Source organism: Phalacrocorax aristotelis, chromosome 7 (assembly GCF_949628215.1).
Source record: "Phalacrocorax aristotelis chromosome 7, bGulAri2.1, whole genome shotgun sequence".
NCBI lineage: Eukaryota > Metazoa > Chordata > Aves > Suliformes > Phalacrocoracidae > Phalacrocorax > Phalacrocorax aristotelis.
This window is the reverse complement of record NC_134282.1, coordinates 45,577,641-45,590,354: the sequence shown is the minus strand read 5'-3', so window position 1 is coordinate 45,590,354 and position 12,714 is coordinate 45,577,641. Positions and strand designations below refer to the sequence as shown.

The 12,714-nt window shown below is 38.6% G+C and overlaps 1 protein-coding gene across 2 annotated transcripts; it reads left to right on the top strand.

Moving 5' to 3' along the window:
* Positions 1 to 1,747: 1,747 nt before the first annotated feature.
* On the top strand, positions 1,748 to 7,932 carry CFAP161 (cilia and flagella associated protein 161). 2 transcript variants are annotated; one of them, XM_075100517.1, is made up of 7 exons: positions 1,748 to 1,857; positions 1,977 to 2,066; positions 2,236 to 2,471; positions 3,790 to 3,874; positions 4,669 to 4,827; positions 6,529 to 6,602; positions 7,537 to 7,932. In XM_075100517.1, the coding sequence occupies exons 1-7, from the start codon at positions 1,795 to 1,797 to the stop codon at positions 7,721 to 7,723; spliced, it is 894 nt and encodes a 297-aa protein (XP_074956618.1). In that variant the 5' UTR covers positions 1,748 to 1,794; the 3' UTR covers positions 7,724 to 7,932. The 2 variants fall into 2 exon arrangements, with proteins under 2 accessions (XP_074956618.1, XP_074956619.1); XM_075100518.1 differs by lacking the exon at positions 4,669 to 4,827 and having other exon boundaries at positions 1,749 to 1,857.
* Positions 7,933 to 12,714: the final 4,782 nt, after the last annotated feature.

Sequence of the window (12,714 nt, the reverse complement as noted above, 5' to 3'; positions counted from 1 at the left end):
TTTCTGTGGACTCTCTGTATTAGCTACATGCAAAGTGAGTGCATGTGTTAATCACATGGCTGACTATAATACATAGTTTTACAACAATGATTTATTTTATTACTGAATATTGATTTAAAAGTGTCTTAATTCTGAAACAAAAAAATAAAAAATATTTGAAACTTCTTAGACATTGTACATTGAGATAAGCAAAAGTAAATTGTTTAAGTTCAAATATATTATGCAGCTTTGAACAAAAGGGCGATAAATCCACTTTATAATTTGCATATGAGTATGATTAACCAGTCACCCTAATCAGAACCTTTGCTTTGAAACACATGAACATAATTTTAAGTGCTAAGTAGAAATTACTAGCAACACAGAAAATTAAATCTTTTTCTGAAAACACTTCAGATTTTAAATCACATCTGATACTTCGAAAAGTATTTTATATTCGGCCAAGATGAACAAAGCTCCCTCCCTATTTCAATTAAACAATTGCAGCATTGCAGCTAACGTGGCTAGGTGCAGGAAAGTGTTACTTACCAGAACTGACCACGAAGTGGTGCTATTTGAACAAAAATGGATTTTATTTCGTCCTTAAAAGGTTTAGGATGTGCTGAATAGCTTTTTGTGTAATAACCTTTGGTTTAAAAAACAATTCACAGAAGAGCCAGGTTTCATGTGAATTGTTGTCACAACTGGCTGATAATAACATGTAGCCCAGCTGCCCACACAAAAAACATTTTCTTTTAAGCTTTCCAAGTTGTCAAGCATTGAAACCATACAATAGTAAGCTTGCAGGAAACCCATGACAGTTGTAAAGGGATTAAATGTCCTGTGCAAGAACCTACACTATCATTAAAAATCATTGGCTTAAGCTATCCGGAAGGTAAACGCACAGCATTTCACTCAGCCTATCTTGCCATTGTAGATTTCAAAACTGAAATAGTAACAGATGGAAACATTTGTAAACAAAACATTCACCTAATGCATTCACAATATTCACAACTACTGTAGCATTAGTGTCACAAACTCACTTGTTGCATTAAGCTGATGCACCTCCTTGCCCAACAGAGTGTGAAAGGCTACTTGACTGTAAATAAAGCCCCATGCTAAGACTATAGCTCAGCTCGAATTCTTGAATTTCACGATCTTCCATTTGCTCAACTACATCATCATACGACCGAACCCGGAACGCTCGTATTTCACGTACAGTGACGCCTGAAAAGGCGTGTTAGGCCAGGCGATCAGAACCCCCGGCAGGCCTGCGGAGATGGTGAGCTGCTGTGGGCCCAGCGCATCCCGCAGGAAGGCAAGGGCTCGGCCGCACCGCCCCGGGGGAAGCAGGCCTCCTGCTTTCCCCGCTCCTCTCTGGCTGGGCACAAGCACTAGGCAGCCCAAATGGTTCTGGCTTCCCCCCTTCAGTACCGAGGCCTCTCCCTGCCAGGCCTCGGTCTGGCGGGTACTCCTAAGCGGACACAAATGCGAGGGGCCTGCCTCTGTCTGCCAGTGCGCCATTTGCACTAACTCCCCCGACTCTAAGCACGCCTAAGGAGAAGCAGTCGCTTGTCTGAATTGGGATATTTTAACATTTTTGCATTTTTCTCCCCCAGGGACGCCCCCACAACACCCCCCCACCCGCGGTCCTTCCCTCCCTCAGCCTTTGGGCCGCGCCTCCACTGGGCGGGAAGAGCCCGCCCCCTCCCTCACGCTCGCTCCCGCTCATTGGCGGCCTCCGCCTCCCCAGCGCCCAATCGCTGGCTGGAGCCATCGCCATGGCGACAGCGGACGCCGCGGGACCGAGCGCCCGCCATGGCCGCCTACAGCCCCGGGGTGCGCCTCGGCAACTGGGAGGAGGAGGCGGCTTTGGAGGAGGTAGCGCCCCCCGGCCCCGGCACCGCACGGCCTTTCCCCCTAACTCTTTAAACTCCGTTTAAACCTGAGACTGAGAGTGCTGCGTACCGTGTCTAACCCCCTCTCTCCTTGGCAAGCAGGAACGCTTGAGGGATTTTATGCGTAAAAGAGAACGAGGAGAACTTTTAATACAGAAAATAAACAAACTTGAAGAAAATCTTTTAAAGAAGGTAATTTTTAAAGAAGGTTATTTCGATCCTCTGTGACTCACATAGAACGGCGTAGCTGTTGCTAGTGTTCTTTATGCGTTAAGAAATATGGATTAGCATTTTATATGCTAAAATACTTCCGATATTAGGTCCAGATAATTCTGTAAAAATTATGTATATTTTAATTTAGGTAAAGCTGTCGGTATCTAAGGATGGATTTGTTCATTTTGGAGACACTGTGATGCTTTTGAACCCAGACAACAAATCCTCAGTGGAGAAATACCCTGGAGTGTGCGGCAGTCTGACTTTGGCAGTTAATCTGGGTGAAATATCCGTGTATTCGGCCAAATCATTGCAAGCCCCATGTGGAGTTAGCGCGGTCGAGAGTGTGGGCCCTGTGGGTCGAAATACTTTTTGTATTTTAAGGTTTGGTACTTTATTCTGAGTTGTTTTCAATTATTGTGTTAGCTTTCAGTATCTTGTTTTGAGAAATATGCAATGAAGTTTGCTAATATGCAAATGAATTTGAGTAAGATTAGTTTATTTAAGAAAGAGGCTTTAACTTGGGTCATGCATTAGGCTTGATTCTGCTCGCATATTACTGTGAATAATTGCAAGGAAGTTGAAATCAGCTTAGAACTGGTGTGAAGACAGAATCGAGTTCACTGTATCATTTGGTAAACTCTACAACTATTTTTAATGTGGTCGTGTTTCAGCTGTAAAATACAAAATATGTCCAAGAAACACTTAGTATTATTATTTGTTCTCCTGCAAATAAGGTCTCTGAAGCAGAAATCTGTGTCAATGCTTTTGCTGTACATGAAGTGGACAGTGTTTCTATTGTTCTAAAAAAACCCTTAACCAAATGGTATATTGTGTCTCACAAATACATACTTAATTCGAGCTTTGTGGGAGAAGAAACAGAACAGGCTGCTGTTCAATAGTGGAATGCTCTGCCTGAGTGCCTGTATTTAACAATAATAGTAATGCATAAGAGTACAAACTAACCCATATAATCCTGACTGAGCAAAAGTCTTTGGGCTAGACCTAAGAAAGAATTTTGATGCCAAGAGCATAATTTAGACCTTCTAGAACTGCAAACAAAATAGTTTTGCTTAGCTGCTGTCTGATCTTAGAGTCATTGGCACTCAATGCTATCAGGTCCCCCATTAACTGATTACTAAGTTCATCAGCTACATAAGTTTTTTTACACTGAATATACTTAGAAAGCCTAGCACTTAATTTAGTGATTCTTTAATGTAGAATACAGAAATCGTTCTGGAAATAGGGATATACCAGCATCTATGCTGATGTAATGAATCAAATTATTAAATATCAGTTACATATATTATTAGCAACATATGTTAAGTTACCGACAAACAAACACAGACTGTTCTGCTTTTAGTGTGTGATTTTTCAGATGCCTGTATTAAGTGTGTTTTAAAGGGGGCCTCAGTGCTGAATTCCCATGGATTTTTCATTGGATGTTATCTGTCCACCCTGCATGTTAATGAATACATCATAAAAAGTTATCAATACAGTCTGTTTCTATTCTGTTAAATACTTTAACCAGTGAGTCAAGCGTGAAATGTCTTTTCCATTAAGATGAGTTTACCTATTTTTAAAAGTAAACTTTATACAAAGTGTTGCCACAAGACCTAACTATAGAACAAAACAAGACAAAACAAGACTAGTAATGCTGATTATTTGAATAACTCTTTCTTCCTTTTTACAATTTTAACAGTGTTGATGGAGGTGCAGTGGATGAACCAATTAGATTTGGGCAAAACTTTGGTCTTGGCACAACAGGAGGGTTTTCTGACCAAATGGTAAGGCGAAGCTGCAAATGGCAATGGTAGCATATATGGAGAGTGGGCATTTAATTACTATATATTTATATGAAGCTGTACAGTGGTTCAGCATCTTAGCTTTACAGAACAGATTCAGAATCATACATAGATCAAGATAAGCAATACCTATCTAGAAAGTTCATGCAACCTGCCTGAGATCAGGTGTGCAGGCCAAGGGGGCTGTCAGCCAGAACAACTGGATAAAGAAGATTTTAAAAAAGAGAAGAAAAAAGGAAATTAGAATTAGCTTGTGAAGCATGAAAGGACACATCATTAGAGGGATAATTTTTTAAATTTTTCTTTAAATAAATCCCAAACTATAAGATTTCATTTCTTGTAAGGATAAATCTATAGTAGTTGTATGAAGTAACATACTGTTCTATCATTCTGAAGGAGCAGATTTCTGTTCAATGTTAATGTTGTTTCCCTCTGCAAGTTAGGCATAAATAAGACATTCCATGTTACAATGCATTCAAAATAAATCACCACAACTTTGAAAAAATTTTCCCTCTCAAAACTACTTTGGTGACAGAGACTCTTTGGAATGTAAATTAAATTCTAAATGATTATTCACCAGTCTGCATATAGAATAGCTACTTAGGGAGTTTGTTGAGAATACAGAATCTAAGTTATGGATTTTGTATGTGTAGCTTTAGCTTGGCAGACTGATTTTTCAGCCGAGAGAAAATTTTTTGTATTGAAAACTATTTTTAAAAATTACATCTTGTTTATTTTATATTTATACTGTCCTTAATATATTTTTTTATTTACAGTTATATCTAGCAAGTGACCATAAATCATTTGTAAGATTTGCTAAAAAATCTTACCTTCAGCAAGTATTTTTGACAGATGAGCTTTCCTATTTGACTTGCTGGCAAGTTACCTTCTTGGATCCACAGCTGCGTCTTGAATATGAAGGATTTCCAGTTCCTGTAAGAAATTAAAACAGTAGAAAATGTTATGAAGATTTAATTGAAACAGTAGATGGAGTACTTAGAAACAAGTTGTGCCCATTTTATACACATATTTTCCTTATATAAGTTCTGACCTGTAATTTTAGGAAGGGGGAGAGGGGAGGAACCATCTCTTTAACCAGGGAGTCTGCATATATAACTATTAGGTTCTGGTGTTCATTTTGAGGTTGACTTGCTCATTTTTTCTCATCAGAATTTTTTAAAGGTTGACATTATCCTGTTGTGAGGATGGAGTACCTGGAATCTGCTTTTCAGGACTTCTGAGCACTAAATTCCATTTCCAATATTAGGAGCTGTGATTAATTAAGAACTCCTGTTCATTAAATTTAAAAAGCATTATAAAAAACCCCAGGGCATCTGAATAAGTGGATGCTTTTCCAAATGTAGTTTTGTGCTGGTTTTGGCTGGGATAGAGTTAATTTTCTCCAAAGTAGCTTGAATGGGGCTATGGTTTGGATTTGTGCTGAAAACAGTGTTGATAAGACAGGGATGTTCTAGCTGTTGCTCAGCAGGGCTTACACACAGTCAAGGCCTTTGCTGCCTCTCAGCCCACCCCACCAGCGAGGGGCTGGGGGGCACAAGGGGTTGGGAGGGGACACGGCTGGGACAGCTGACCCCAGCTGCCCCAAGGGGTGTTCCACACCATATGACATCATGCTCAGCATATAAAGCTGGGGGAAGGAGGAGGAATGGGGGGACATTTGGAGTGATGGTGTTTGTCTTCCCAAGTAACCATTACTTGGGATGTTACAATGGAGCCCTGCTGTCCTGGAGATGGCTGAACACCTGCCTGCCCATGGGAAGGAGGGAATGAATTTCTTGTTTTGCTTTGCTTGTGTGCGTGGCTGGTGCTTTCCCTATTAAACTGTCTTGATCTCAACCCACAAGTTTTCTCACTTGTACCCTTCCGATTCTCACCCCAGTCCCACCAGGGGAGCATGAGTGAGTGGCTGTGTGGTGCTTAGTTGCTGGCTGAGATTAAACCATGGCAGGTTTTTAACCTTTTGTAAATACATTAAGCAGATGCAGTATTTTCCTGTTCCAAAGAACTGCTAGGCTTCCTGAAGTGCTGGGTGTACAGCAAAATATCACAAATATAAATTTTCCTTCTACAGCCTTGTACTGTGACTCACATAAATCAGCTCAGTGATAAACACAGTCAAAATTATGTAATTGCCAAAGACAACATTCTTTATTCACAATATTGGTAAATGGGGGTGACTAAAAATGAATTATTTTATACAGAAAAAATTGAAAATTGGTAAAATATAAAAGTCCATTTCTAGGCTGTGTCCCCAGACCATCTGGATCTCTCGTACGGAAAAATATCGTATGTAAGTGGGATTACCCAGACGCACAGGCCACTGGAATGACTGATACCTTTTTTTTTTTTTTTAAGTGCCCAGCACAAGGGGGTGGAATGGGATGTACTGTCCTGAGAGCTAAGAATTTGGCTGGTCTGAGCTGTTGAGACAGTTGTGTTGAGAACTGATAGGGTGTAAAGTATCTCACTATCAATGTACAGCAGTACCAGAGTGATATAGAGCAATGTGGGCTTACACTAAGCAGTAAATAAAAGCATTTAATTTGAATAAGAATAGTTAAAATTGCTGTAAAAATATCTGTCAAGTGTCTTCACTTGTTGTTTTTTTTTTCCAGGCAAACTCTAAAATGATTATTACTCATTGCCATACTAATCGGAGCTTAGCCATTCCGAGGAACTTTTGGACAAGGTAAGAATAATTTTTAAAACTGGCAGGGATGTGTATAATGATGTGTCAACATCAAGAGTTTCTGTAAGAAGCAAGATAGTTGCTTTAGGAATGCACTGAGGAAATGGAAAAGAATGCAGAATGCACATTCTCCTTTCCCTTATTTCATTTCTGGGCTGTAATGTGTGCTACTGTGATGCTGAAGACAATCAGCTCAGACTTATTTGGTTTCCTTTTTTCTTTTTAATTCATATCCTATTATGCTTCTAGCCTTCTCTAGTTCCTTGGTAGTTCTCCCTTTGAACATCTTGAGCAATTACAGTTGTTTGGGTTTGGTTTTTTTTAAAGAAAAATAAAAGGTATAATAAGAAATGTAGGGAGTAAGAAAACTAAATAAAAACACACTGCATAAAACTATATATTGCTTATATTCATATGAATCAATCTCTCAACAAATTTAAGTTAATCCAACAATTCAAGTTAATATGCCTGCATTACATTAATATTGATTAAGCATTGTGAAGGAGTATACCAACTGTTTCCCATTAAATTCTGAGCAAGAACTGACTGAGGATTTGTATCAGGTTTTTGAGGATGAAACAAGGTCTGAAAGTTTGAGGCCGAAACAGTTATTAAGTAGCCAGAATCTTCCTCAGTCAGAGAGAAATGGTGATGTGAATGGTGATGACAACCTAACCAGCTTGTATAGACTTTAGCTCTGAAGCTAGAAAGGTGGCATTTCTCTTTGATTTCAAATTCCTAAATTATTTATAGGAAACAAAGTGGGCCATTGTGTTTCTTGTAAGGGTCTTATATTTGAAAGTGCATGGTGATGCTTCTGAATAAGACAAGAGGAACATGAGAAAAACTTGAACAATTTATAGATGATGCAGATTTGCTGAATTCGTATATGTGTTAATTCCCCCTGCCCATCCCTTTTGCTTTGACTTTGCAGGTCTTATTTTGGAAAAGAATATGAAGTAGTTTGTCACACTTATCTGGACTCACATAAAGCTGAAGAAGATAAGAATTACTGGGTAATAGTTACAGGAAATCCCAGCGATGAGGACAGTACAATGATTGATAGACCCAACCCTCACCCAGGCGGGATCAGAAAGAATGAGTTTCGTGAAGAGACATAGAATACAAAAATCCCAGACTACAGCCAACAGAGGCTGATGAGATTCTGATTCTTGGTTTTTCTGTTCAGATTTTAGGTTTAGAGATGTTTGTTTTAAAAATGGAAATGAAAGTCTACCATTAGTAATAATGTATAATCTCATTCACTCATGAAGGTTATACAGTGCACAAAAACTAATAAAATTTGATGAACTATGCACAGCATCAAAAATTTATGAATCAGGAAGGATTCATTTTCACATTTTCACATTCACTGATGGCAAAAGATGTCAGAATCCAGGAATCTAATATATTTTCACTACCTTACTGGCCTTCAGCATGTATTTAACCAGTTCTTCCAAAACCAAGCCAGTGTCACACTTTTTAAAAGGATGAGTGTACAGTTTCCAAAACACTGAAAACCAAAATCCTGCAAGTTGTCATGGGATACTTTGACATTTAAAGTTCATCTGAAAGAAAGCTGGTTGTTGAGCTTGTTCCATGCTCTGTCTAGCATAATAGTGCCAATTACTAAAAAATCACAAGTGAGGTCTCTTTATCTCAAGATTGGCTTCAGGTTTATGGGAATTAATTAAAAAAGGTATAAATTGAGTTTTTTACCCTTGTACATGTATTCCAAACATTTAAATGTCAAGTAAACAAGAACTTGAGCACAGTGATACCGACTAGAGACTTCCAGCAGCCTTATCCATGTGTCACCATGTTCCATTTGCCTCCCACCCTCAGATATTTTCAATCAGTAATGATTTCTACCAAGTTTGATAGCACGGTGAAATTGTCAAAGAAAATTAAGCCCCCACAAGTTTCATGAAAATAAATGCCAAAACAGAAAACGAATAAGAGACACTGTAAGTTTATCCAATAAGAAAAAGATTGTAGGCTATGGTCATTCCTAATTAGAGACCAGAGAATCCACATGAAAAAAAAAATGGTCCAAGAATGGTGAAGATTTCAGCTGGAACTCACATTTTCTTATACAACAAAATCAACTAAGTATGAGATGCAAAGATGGAAAACAGATGTCATTACGTCACCGAGTTACCTGTATTGATATGGAAGTTGAAACAGCACCAGAGAGAATCTTCATGTATGACATTCCACTGTGTCCATTTAGTAAAGCTACACATACACATATTCCTCTTCCTCCTGTACCACAAGAGTGGACTCTTTCTGCACAAAGTGAGTGAAACTCTGAGTAAAATACTACATGAATTTCGATTCTCAAAAAGGATTCCAAAGATCTTCAATGTTCACAAAGGACAAATAAAACTTTTTAACTTTTACCAAAACAAAACCACTAAACTTTCACAGAAGAAGGGACCAATCCAAACATGTTATGTCTTCAAGCTCTATCCCAGATAGACTATGTGTTTTAAACCCGCTGGCAAGGCTTTACAGATTCTTTCCTTTATTCAATTTAAATTAAATCAGGAGACTGCAGAATAGGCTAAGTAGCACTTGGCTTGCAGAGTCTCAGAGCAGGAGACAGAGTACGGTTCTGTGACATGCAAGTTTGCTTTGGGGGAGTGTATCAGAGAGAACAGTTTTTGAATCACAGTCCTTGCGTGCAAACCTTCACAGATCTGTTGTAAATGGAGTCTTATAGAGGAAATTAACTTTAGGAACTTATTCTTTCAGTTTCTGTGTAAAGATATGAAACCTGATGTGTGGAAAACGAAGCACATTTTTATAGAGGCACTGATGATGCATGTTTTTATAGAGGCACTGTTATTACTCCAACTTACAGAGGTTAAAATTCTGCACATTTTCATGATAGCTTACCATAATTCTGCTTTGATTTTGTAGGTAATAAACTAGAAAAACTGAGGCTGCATGAGTGCACTGCAGTGTTTCTAATTTGGCCACTGTGGGCATTTATTGGTATTAGGGTTAGCCATTTCAAATCTGGCAAAGTATCCTTCCTCTTTGTTAAATATAAGAAACAAGAAGAGGCTGAAAACCAAAACCATTGCTGAAACAAAGCTTCGTGTGAACTCATGCAGGAATGATAACTGTGTGGGCAGAGTGCCTTGGCCAGCTAATGTTATGGATAGGAGTGTTCGTGTGAGTGTGTGTGTATTTGTGTGGGAGAGAAGCAACGCAGGCTGTACAAAAATAAGTTTTGTAAAGTCTTACAGGAATACCAAAAAGATAAACAGATACAGAAAAGACTACAGAAGTAGGCAATGTTGGAATTAGGTGCTGATTAAAAGTGGCTTGGAGGCTCTTGAGCGTGTTTTGCTCAGTCTGTGCTCACGGGAAAGGACTTCCTGAGCTGTTGGAAAATAAACAGGATTGAATCGATGATTCTTGATTCCGGTATCAGTTTTTCTTCTTACCTAATACAGTTTTACAACCACAGATTTGTGCATAGCTTCTTATATCCTACAATACATATTTATAATTCAGCTGATTTGTGATATCGAATACAGATATTTATCTTTTACCTAGTTTTCCTTTTAAAAACTTTTTACACTTTGTAATATCGTCCACATGATGGCACCACATTTTTCAAAACAGCACAGTTATTGCTACATATGTAAAACAACCTGAAACATTTAAATCTAAATGAGTCCCTGATACAATGCAACAAAAACTAGCCAAGTAAAATCAGGCCTGAATTCTGGGCTAGGAGGTGTCATTAATGTTTTATCATATTTTTGGAAAATAAAGTTAAGCAACAAAGGTAGGTAGAAGAACATAGAACATTGTGCATTGCATAGAGTCAACTTCTTAAAGCTAATTGGAATATTAATTAATTAGTAACCAAAACATACTTAGAAGAAATTATGTTTAGGAGATTTTTCTTTCAATTTCTATGTAAAGATATGAAACCTGATGTGTGGCAAATGATGCACATTTTTATAGAGGCACTGATGATGCATGTTTTTATAGAGGCACTGTTATTACTCCAACTTAGAGAGATTAAAATTCTGCACATTTTCATGATAGATTACCATAATTCTGCTTTGTTTTTGTAGGTATTAAACTAGAAAAACTGAGGCTGCATGAGTGCACTGCAGTGTTTCTAATTTGGCCACTGTGGACATTTATTGATAAACACAGGATTTAATATAAAGAATTATGGGATTGAATATTAGTGCAGAATCTGAACAATCCTGCAGCTGCCAATTAGAGACACCATATTGTCTAGTGGTAGAGTAATGGAGATCTGTACTGTGCTCCAGACCTGACCATTGTGTAGCTGAGGGCAGCCACTGTATTTTGCTTGTCCTAGTATTGCATATCATGAAATATAGACAGTGATGCTTGCCTCATTTGAAAGCACTTTGACATATACCAATGAAAAGCAAAATCATGTATTAAGAAAGCTTTCAATGCTTCTTCCAAATTAGACCCAATATGGCTGGCTCTACAAAGTACATTGTGGGATAATAAAACTCACTTTGCCTCCAATCGAGGCAGCTGAAAAGCTGTTAGCATGAAGCTGATCCTGAGCTATTAGTCCTTGCTGAGGGACAGGGTGCATTAGTTCAGTTTTAGTGCTGTGCTAATATAGCTTTTCATAGGCCGGTAGCACAGAGAGAACTCACATCGGCACATGTTCCGCTGTGCAGATGAGTGTTAGCAGCACCATGCTGAAGTACAGAGAGGTACAGAGAATTCAAAGAGTCAGCAAATAAAGGCATCGTCGTCCTAGTAAAATTACACTTTGGTAACACTGGAAATTGAAAATCCAGTCTTAAATCTGTCTTCTCTCTCTCCCTCTCTTTTGCATGCTTCCCAACTCATATTTTGTATCACATCACTTCTCCTCTGCCATGTCACTGAGCCCAAACTTACTGATTTGCCATGGTTATAAAGTGCTATTCTAGCACTCAACACAAGCCCCTGGCCCCTCACCATAAACACATCAGTATCTTCAGAAGCTGCTTTTCTTTTCAGTGATTGTCATGAAGTATTGTTGTAGCTCAGACAGCTGATCAGAGTTCATATGCACGTTTAGTAATCGGATAAAACATCTGAAAAAAAAAACCAAACAAAAAAACCCAAAAAACCCAGAAAAATAAAAGCACAGAGAACATTAAAATAAGAAATTCCACACAGCAGTGGAAGAAAATATATAAGCACTGCAAAATTTTGTGGAGTTGGCAGGTAAGAGGGTGATTCTGATAACATCTGTGCCCACTCACCCTAAATTACTATTGCACGTCTGTTGTAATTTGGGGGTGGAGGGAGGTGAATGTTCTTTTAAAACCATAGCTGTAGCTTTAGAATTCTTAATGCATGAAAACTAAACTAAGGGGGCCACAAAATAAAAATACAGATGTGAAATGCAAAATAGATTAAACAGAAGTGGGAATTAGGAAATCTCTACATCATTTTGTCAGCTCTCTTCAAATTCTGTTCTGTTTTAGGCTTTGTCCCAGGCCTTGCCTCCATTCTCTGCCTCACCTGCCTTATTTCCCTGCCTGTATACAGTATAGAGAGGGGCAAGCTACAGTTTGCTAGCTCCCCTCTTTGTGCTGGTTTGACTTCGTCCTGGAAGCCATAAAAGGGAATCTAATCGTCAATACTGCATTCCCCTGGGTAAGATGAGGAGTGGAAAGACCTGTTGTCTTGCTGGATGTGTGCTATTTCAGCAGAGGTATGAGCAGCCATAATAATGTCAACTACATGATTTGCATGGTAGGTTAGCATTACTCAAAATAAAAGGGACAACTTGCCATAAAGATCAAGAGACACCCACCCATTTTGTTTTGTTTGGGGTTTTTTGTGAACACTGTATGGAGGGTATGTAATGAAACAACTGACACTTTTCTTAATTGTTTTTTCACTGGTGGACTTGTTCAGGGTAATGTCTTTTCTGCAAGAGAACAGAATCATTAGTACTGTACTAGGAGCCATTGCTACAACAGAGTCACTTAGCTTTCTCTTGAGAAGTTTCTATATTTTTTGGCAAGGAGCACCCAAAGCACAGCAGAATGGGTACAAACATTAAAAAATGCCTGATGAAATTAATACTCACATT